The sequence below is a fragment of the Hyalella azteca genome, unplaced genomic scaffold, assembly GCF_000764305.2.
Source record: "Hyalella azteca isolate HAZT.00-mixed unplaced genomic scaffold, Hazt_2.0.2 contig5114, whole genome shotgun sequence".
In the NCBI taxonomy this organism is placed as follows: domain Eukaryota; kingdom Metazoa; phylum Arthropoda; class Malacostraca; order Amphipoda; family Hyalellidae; genus Hyalella; species Hyalella azteca.
Genome location: NW_025935314.1, coordinates 149,815 through 159,126, shown reverse-complemented (window position 1 = coordinate 159,126; position 9,312 = coordinate 149,815). Strand labels below are relative to the sequence as shown.

Sequence of the window (9,312 nt, the reverse complement as noted above, 5' to 3'; positions counted from 1 at the left end):
AGACGGTGCAGGCGTCTGCACGGTGGCGACAGCGCCAGCGAGTGCAGGCGCTGTCTCTTATACACATCTAGATGTGTATAAGAGACAGGTGCAGTAACTTCGCCTGCCACTATTGCCGCCCCCGTGCAGTAACTGCGCCTGCCACTATTGCCGCCTCGCGCAGTAACTGCGACTGCCACTATTGCCGCCCCCGCGCAGTAACTGCGCCTGCCACTATTGCCGCCCCCGCGCAGTAACTGCTCCTGCCACTATTGCCACCAGAACCACACCCGCGGCCGGTCGATGGCTTCATCGATTAAGAAGCCTCGTGTCGTGCTGCTCAGCATTACTGTGTCGTGCTGCTCAGCATTACTGTGTCGTGCTGCTCAGCATTACTGTGTCGTGCTGCTCAGCATTGCTGTTACTTGCTTGCTCCTACTCCGCACTTTTGCAACAATTCTGACTTAATCTTTTTTCTACATTCAATTACCTATAAATTATGTCAAAGAGATGTAACTTTTGCTCTAGTTTATTTTAAAAATATATTTTTTACTATCTTTTTACTATTTTTTCGTTCAAAATTCGCCGTGGATTTTGATAGTGCACTCCAGTGTTTAAAGTTTATTATCAAGTTTACGGTCGATGCGTATCCTGTTATTATAAATTCTCATCGAGTTATCGCTGCTATTAAAGAAGACGAAATCATGGATTGAGTGCTAAGTCTGCGTGACGTCATGTTACTTGTCAACGCTTTACTGCATGAACAAACGGCTTCGTCTTGTCGGTACAACGCTATTCCTACCTGGGAAGTATATAACTGATGTGGGTGTTTCAGGATCTTTTATTTAAAATATAGTATGACATTTCTCTTGGAAATTTGTCAGAATTTGTATCGGAAATGAAGGTTTTCTGGTTTTCTAGTATTATGTGAATATCATCATGATTTATTATAATAACTTTTATCTTCTTATAACTAATGAGAAATTTAACACTTTTTTAATAAAATGTTTACTAAGTAACGGGCGGTAATTTTTCATGTAAATTCTACTACTTAAATAGTAATAATAAATGCTTCATAATGGTTCTAAACGATTTTTTTGTGTTACTAAATCGATTTACAATTAGGATTAAAATTTATGGAATTGGGATTTGAAAATATAATCCCTTAGCCCTGGAATTCTTATTGTAAACATTTGTGATCTCAGTACCATGAAAAAGTTCTTGTCCCAAAATAGTTATTCCTTTCATTTTGTTGCCAAGTGTTCTTTGCCTGTGTTTTTCCTGGTGCCTCCCTCATTACACCCCTCATACTGAGGTGAGGGTAAGAGGGGAGTGGCTCTGCCCTCGCTATGAGGGGAGCAAGTCTAGACCGACCAAAATAATAGGACGAGCACCAAAAACCTGCTGCGTCTCAAGCATGAAATCTTCCCTGCAAGCTTGTCTTGGTAGCATTATTCACTTTCATGGCAGAAATTGATTTCTTTCACTTCATTCCTTCCAACTTTCATGGCAGTTTCGTCTTAATTTTGCTTCAAATCATATTCTTTTTTCACATCAGGTGTTCAATAATTTTGTCCCCTGAAATTAAAATTTTGGCCGCATAATTTCTGTATTCACATTATGTAATACTTCGTCGATATAATTTAGGCACCGTTATCAACAGCGTTAATCCATCGTATCGTTATCAACATCGTGCTGCGCTCGACAGCCCTGCGTATCAACATCGTGCTGCGCTCGACAGCCCTGCGTATCAACATCGTGCTGCGCTCGACAGCCCTGCGTATCAACATCGTGCTGCGCTCGACAGCCCTGCGTATCAACATCGTGCTGCGCTCGACAGCCCTGCGTATCAACATCGTGCTGCGCTCGACAGCCCTGCGTATCAACATCGTGCTGCGCTCGACAGCCCTGCGTATCAACATCGTGCTGCGCTCGACAGCCCTGCGTATCAACATCGTGCTGCGCTCGACAGCCCTGCGTATCAACATCGTGCTGCGCTCGACAGCCCTGCGTATCAACATCGTGCTGCGCTCGACAGCCCTGCGTATCAACATCGTGCTGCGCTCGACAGCCCTGCGTATCAACATCGTGCTGCGCTCGACAGCCCTGCGTATCAACATCGTGCTGCGCTCGACAGCCCTGCGTATCAACATCGTGCTGCGCTCGACAGCCCTGCGTATCAACATCGTGCTGCGCTCGACAGCCCTGCGTATCAACATCGTGCTGCGCTCGACAGCCCTGCGTATCAACATCGTGCTGCGCTCGACAGCCCTGCGTATCAACATCGTGCTGCGCTCGACAGCCCTGCGTATCAACATCGTGCTGCGCTCGACAGCCCTGCGTATCAACATCGTGCTGCGCTCGACAGCCCTGCGTATCAACATCGTGCTGCGCTCGACAGCCCTGCGTATCAACNGCCACCAGTGCAGAGTAGAGCCACCAGCTGGCCACCAGTGCAGAGTAGAGCCACCAGCTGGCCACCAGTGCAGAGTAGAGCCACCAGCTGGCCACCAGTGCAGAGCAGAGCCGCCAGCTGGCCACGTAGGCCGCCACCTGTGGACGGCGGACGGTCGATAGCTCAGGCTGGTCTGGAGGCCTTGCTTACGACGACCTCCTCGACGGCGAGCGTGGCGACCGAAACGCCGCTACTTGTCAGTCGCGGTCTTATTAGTCAACTTTCTCAGTCGTGGTCTTATTAGTCGTCTTTTTCAGTCGTTATCTTTGCACTCACTGTCTTGGCAGTTGCGACCTTGTCAGCCGTCACCTCGTCAGCCGTCGCCCTGTCAGCCGTCTTCTTGCCAGTGGTGGCTTTGTCAGTCGTGACATTGTCAGTCGTCGCCTTATCAGTCGTGACCTTGTCAGTCGTCGCCTTGTCAGTCATGCCGATCATCACACCAATGCACCACTATATCTTCGCATTAGCGCCATATCAGAGGACCTATCTGCTTCTATACGAAAGCAAAGTTATCAAATCATATCTTAATATCTGGGATGCAATGCGTTCGTAAATAATGGTGCCGTATGTCGCTGAACATTTTGTGATGCGAACCATACTGTTTAACGTTCTGAGCTGAACTTGAGTTTTGTGTGATCGTGTAGCTGGCGTGAATAACATGATATTAGAAATGAGTTACTCATGTGTATGTCCAAATGCTCCTAATAGATATAAGAGGAATTCATATGTATAGGCTTTGACTCCAACACTACAGGAAAGGTTATTAATGACAAGATAGTATTTATACGAAGGGGTGGATATGTACTCGTATGTTATAGATGTTAGCTGTGCCTAGAAATGTTAAAGGTTTGTTAAGAAAGCGTACTAGTACGCGTATCTTAGGGAATAAAATAAGTAATTCATTTGTATAGTTGTCAGTGTAGGAAAGGGTTGATGCTTCCTTTCCAGGCGACAATTCTTCGGAATGAATTAATAATATGGGTGCCCTTTACAGTCATTATATTCCTTTAGAGGCATAATATTCCTTTAGAGGCATAATATTCCTTTAGAGGCATAACAATATTTCAGAGGCATTATATTTCTTCAGAAAGAACGAGGTTGTGCTTGCAGGCGAGAACATGGCTGCCGTGGGTCTCAGCTGTCGCCGGCAGATAGGGCGCGCTCTCATGAAACTTACTAAGTTTATTGCAGAAACTTGGGGACGAAGTTTTACTGTGCTTAACTTTTCTCTTCGTCTTTCAAATCTGTATGAGTATCATGTTGCAGATTCTAATATTTGAACTTGAGTTCACATGTCTGAATAGATACCGATGTTTAACCGATTTCAGTTCTCCCAAAGGTGTTTATGTATGACCGAGTGTCATTCATAACCGAGAACCGACCGAGAGATCGGTTCTCCCAAAGGTGTTAAAGTATGACCGAGTGTTCAGTATTTCGAGAAATGCTGATGTTTGACTGAGAGATCGGTTCTCTGAGAGATGCTGATGTTTGACCGAGAGATCGGTTCTCTGAGAGAATCTTGCTTCATGTTTACCATGGCGCGTTCGTAGATGCTTATTATTAATCAGTAGTCTATAGTTACGCCCGTTCATTTTTAAAGCTAAATTTAAATAGACATGAATACTGCCTTTTGAAAGGTTTATCATCAAGAGATTTTGACGCACATTTGATGTGCACAGAATGATTCTCGTAGAATTTGCAGAAATCATCGAAAATATCGACAGGATACCAACTTCCATATGATCGCAATTTTGTAATTTTTAACTCTGGACTAATATTCTGGTTCGGAATAAAAATTAAAAGTAAATTGACTCTCTCACTAGCACTTCTATATTTAATGTGGTATTCGAAAAGTATGACAAACTACTGCGTTTGCAATGTGAAATCTGAGTTGAAACTGCAATGAAATAAATAACTTCTATCATACTTTTGGATTGCTAGTTATATCGACTGATATTCAATATTATAAAAACTGCGCAGAAATTCGCAACTACTATCATACATTAGATTGTTAGTTATTTCGACTGTTATTTGACAATATAAAAACTTACGCGGAAATTCGCCAGGCTATTCGGCATGGAAGGCGAGGCCGGTCCCAGACGTCCCTCTTTAGTTGCCCTCGGGCGGTCGTGAGGGAAGCGTCACTGTCGATGTCGTTCCTGGAATTCTTTAACATTTCTACAAACATTTACGTGCTTGTTTTACTTTCATTCAGGTTTCTTTCCAATCATAAGGACGTTTTTAATGAAGAATTCGTTTGTTTATGAAGTGCTAACTGAAATGAGTGTTTATTTGGAAATGGTTTTCGAAGATAGGATTCTGGTCGCAGGTTTCTTGCTTGTTTACGAATTTTGTTCTTGCTTCGCAACCAACACCGAATTGAAAATCTGAGGTAAAATACTAATTTTGTGAAATTTAAGAACTGACAAAGAAGAAATATTTCTTTTTGAGAATGACTTTGGAATTATATTTCCCGTGGATGCGTCTTAATTTTCTCAATACGTGTTGTTTCTGCTTTAAATTGAACGCAATTATAATGTTGTGATGGGGGCTAATTTCAGCTTGGTTCTTGGAATGTCCTGAGGAAATCTCACTTGCTAATAAAAATGCAATAGGAAAAGCGATTAAGAAACTAAATTCCAGCCCAGGAATAAGACATAACACAAAATAATTAGCATAGGTATGACAGTAGGACATAACTGGCGAAGAGAGAAGTATAGATGAAAAGGTGACGACCTGACTAATGATAAAATGGATAGAATAACAATAACTGCAGATAGATTGCGCGCATAGAGTATGAAGTTATATACATGTAAGTAGTGTTATATAATGAGCACAAAGTAAATGTTATATAAATTATTATGAATTTAAGTGAAGGGAACCATTTAGAGAGGTAGAGAGAGGAAGAGAGTACGAGAAGGCTACGTACTCCTAGCCGTCATTGTGAGCTTTTAAAGATGATGCGCTCGTCGCCTCACATGCCTCTCTCTCTACCTCTATCTCTTTCACTCTATTTATTTCCATTTTCTATCTCGCATTTTTTTTTGCTTCATTTCATCTATACCTTTATCCACTCCTCCTGCTCTTTCACAATTTTCCTTCATTTTCCTCGTATTTTTCCTTCCATTTCTCTCCTCGCCATTTCTAACCCCCTCCCCTTTCCCAATTTCATTCTCTTCTCTCTCTCATCTCCCTCTTTCTTATTTCTCTCTCCTCTCCCTTTTTTTCTCTACAAGTCCCCATTTCTCTCCTGCCTCTTTCCTCTTCTTTTTCTCTCCCTCTACCTATTTCTCTCTTGCCTCTTTCCTCTTCTTTTTTTCTCGCTATATTTCTCTCTCTCCACCTTTTCTCTTCTTTACCCTCTCCCTCTCTCAATTTATAAGTCCTCTACCTTTCGTCTCTTCTTCCTCTCTCCATTTCTCTCTCCTCTCCTTCTCTTCTTTTTCCTCTCCTTCTCTTCATTTCTCTCTCCTCTCTCTCTCTCCTCTCTTTCCATCTTTTCACTCTCTATTTCTCACTCACGCTCTCTCTGTCTTGCCGTCAACTCGTACGTGCACCGCGAGAGTAGGACTGTCATATTATTGTGCATTGATTTTATATGGATGAAATGGATGAGCTCGGCATCGAATGAAATGGATGAGCTTGGCATAGGATGAAATGGATGAGCTTGGCATAGGATGAAATGGATGAGCTTGGCATAGGATGAAATGGATGAGCTTGGCATCGGATGAAATGGATGAGCTTGGCATCGGATGAAATGAATGAAATTGTGAATTAGCTAGGTAGGGGTTAGGGTTAGTCAATTGTGAATTAGCTAGGAAACTCTCCGCTGGGACAGGAACATGATAATTATTCTTGTTTTTTTTTGTGCAGCTTCTATGTAGCTCTGTACATGTTTGTAATTAGCTAAGTACTAAAGCCAGAATTCTAGAGTGCTAGTGTGACTTTATGTTCATTTTTGAGTGACCAACCACTGTTGAATTCTGAACATTTTACTATAAGCTTCCATAAGTGTTGAAAATGAACATGCTTTGTATAGGAATTGAAGGTCAAGAACTGTGACCTTAGAAAATTTTTATATTGTCGAAAATTTGTTTCATTCAAACTTTCAAATTGACGTGATCGTTTTTTGAGAACATCATCTGCCATATTGAGCATTATTTTTGAAAGATGATGGTTCATCGCACTAGAAGAAACCGAGTGAAAATATGTTGTTGTGGCGAAGCCTGAAATGAATTGGAGTGTTTGTGCCTGCAAATTCCTAAAATCGGTATTAAAATTCAAATTCAAAGTCCTGTTGAGATTTGAGTGAATTTATTTCGACGAAATAAGCTTTTATATATAACTCGAGATTGTAGCGCACTGAATTCATGTTATCTGGCCTGACGCGGACACTTCGTCAGAGTTGACCTGGGTGAGTATTGGTATATGTGTATATTGAAAATTGATTCAGTGATAGTTCCTAAAATCCAATCATTTCAATGCAACTGGCAAAATTAGGAGCACTATTCAGGAATCGTCGTACGTGCAAAGCATAGCATGATTATTGGCAAGAGAACATCCCGGATTCTGGTAATCCAGATTAACCTTAGAGAAAGATAATTCAGTAGTAAACAAGAAATAGTGGAACAACACTCAAAAATTTGAGATTTTGTTGCATCTGCAATGAAATGAACAGGATTAAATGATCTCTGCTTACTTTTGAATTCAATACCTTTGCTTAATATTATATCAATATCCCCAATTAGACCTTCTCGGTAGTCTGCCAATTTTATAACACATGATCACAAATTTGACTCAATAGATTCTATGAAAAAATTAATTTTGTATTATTTGAGCATACGTTTGACTAATTAGCTGTAAAAGAACACTCGCATACGGATGAAATCTTTGTGAAGCATCAGAGAACGATCGAGCGATGTATGGCAGAGCTCCGTTAAAGGAACCCTACTTACGCTGCTTCACTGAAGTCGCTCTTGTCATCGCAAGCAGCCAAGTGCAGTTCCTGCCGTGCAGGATGCGTGACAGGTATCCTACATGCACGGTACTGCAGTGCAGTAAGGGACAGGTATCCTACATGCACGGTATTGCAGTGCAGTGAGGGACAGGTATCCTACATGCACGGTATTGCAGTGCAGTGCGGGACAGGTATCCTACTTGCACGGTATTGCAGTGCAGTGCGTGACCGGTATCCTACATGCACGGTATTGCAGTGCGGGACAGGTATCCTACTTGCACGGTATTGCAGTGCGGGACAGGTATCAGGTATCCTACATGCACGGTATTGCAGTGCAGTGCGGGACAGGTATCCTACATGCACGGTATTGCAGTGCGGGACAGGTATCCTACATGCACGGTAGGATACCCGAACCCGCGTTGTAATGCCGTGTAAGTAGGAGTCCGGACCAGCACTACAATACCGTGCAGGTACCTACCTACTTAGGTAGTGCAGTGTGGGACCGGTATCCTACTTGCACAGTATTACAGTGCGAGACCGGTATCCTGCCTGCACGGTAAAAAGCATTTCCTGCATCGAGGATACTCCCAAGGATCATTTTGAAACTATTATCTGAGTACCAAAGAAATAATTTATTGGAGAATATGGTATGTGCATTGGACGTGAATAGACGCGATTGCTGATGACTGAGGTTAATTAGCCAATGATTTATAGATACATGAACGGTGCATGGAGGATTAAAAATAAATATTATATTGTCAATACCATATTATTATTAGGCGCCAGCCAAGCCGATGATGCAGTCCAATATGTGCGTATACCTAACTAACTCAGCACAATAGATATGACATCTGGTCAGTCTGTTGCCCTAGGCTTCATTTCTTAGCGTTAATTCTCAACAAAACGGGGCAGTTGGTAAATGAAGGAGGATTTTGGATTAATATTCTAAATTTGTGCGCGTGTTGCGTATGATAAGCGAACATGAATGGCTATTGTGGTTATCACGAGTTAGTGAGTAATATTGAATTTGAGTTGTAAAAGCAGTAACCCTGACGGCTGAAATGCATGGTTTTCATTGCAGCCTGCCAGCTTCGATGCTCTGCGGGACTGGTGCTCCGACGACGACAGCTTAGGAGGCCACGAAGACCTCTCACTCTATCCTGTGTCTCCCTCTGCACCTCCACGGCCTCGCATATTCTTAAATAAAACTTCACCACCCACTAATTCACCGCCGTTACCTTCAACTTCACAAGCTTCGTCTACTTCACAACCTTCATCTACTTCACAACCCGTTTCCAATTCTCAGCCACCTCCCATTTCACAACCTGAATCGTCAGTTTTAGAACCTCCTTCTGGACCAATCACCGATGCTCCATCTTCAAGCGATCAACCCTCAACAGCCGCTCAACCTGAATGTTTAGCCACTGACCAGGTTGACACAACCCACACTTCGGTTGACAGGGTTGAAGATCATTCAAATGACCCGGTTGCAACCCCGGTGTTGCGTAGGAAGCTACCACGACCGGAGCAGTTGTGTCGCGCTCTCTGCAACAGATACCCGCCAGTTGTTGTACCCATCGACGTCTCGGGCAATGGGTATCGCCGCTTGCAGCAACAACGGCAGCCACTCATAGAGGTTGGTTACCATTGAATTATTTAACAACTATAAGAGACGTAAACAGTAAAGAGAAAAGACCTATTTCCCGTCATGGTTAAGAGAAGCGATAATATTCGGTAACGTACGGGAAGTCAAGTGTATAGACAAGTGGTTCCCAATCTGTGACGCTTAACACTGCGAGGTAGATATTTTTTTTTACTTCTAGAAAATTTTACTGTCTTCCTCGAAATAACTCTATTTGGAAGGCGATTTGCTACCCTTCACCCCTCAGGTCCCAGCGGCCCACTCTTTATTAAATTCAAA

At 42.8% G+C, this 9,312-nt stretch overlaps 1 protein-coding gene across 1 annotated transcript in view; it reads left to right on the top strand.

Annotated features, from left to right (window-relative positions):
* LOC108675468 overlaps positions 1-9,312 on the top strand; it is a 68,384-nt gene that overhangs the window by 40,000 nt on the left and 19,072 nt on the right. Inside the window, exon 4 of the mRNA XM_047880284.1 lies at positions 8,473-9,027. Within this exon, the coding sequence (XP_047736240.1) occupies positions 8,473-9,027 (555 nt within the window). The remainder of the gene's footprint in view (positions 1-8,472; positions 9,028-9,312) is intronic.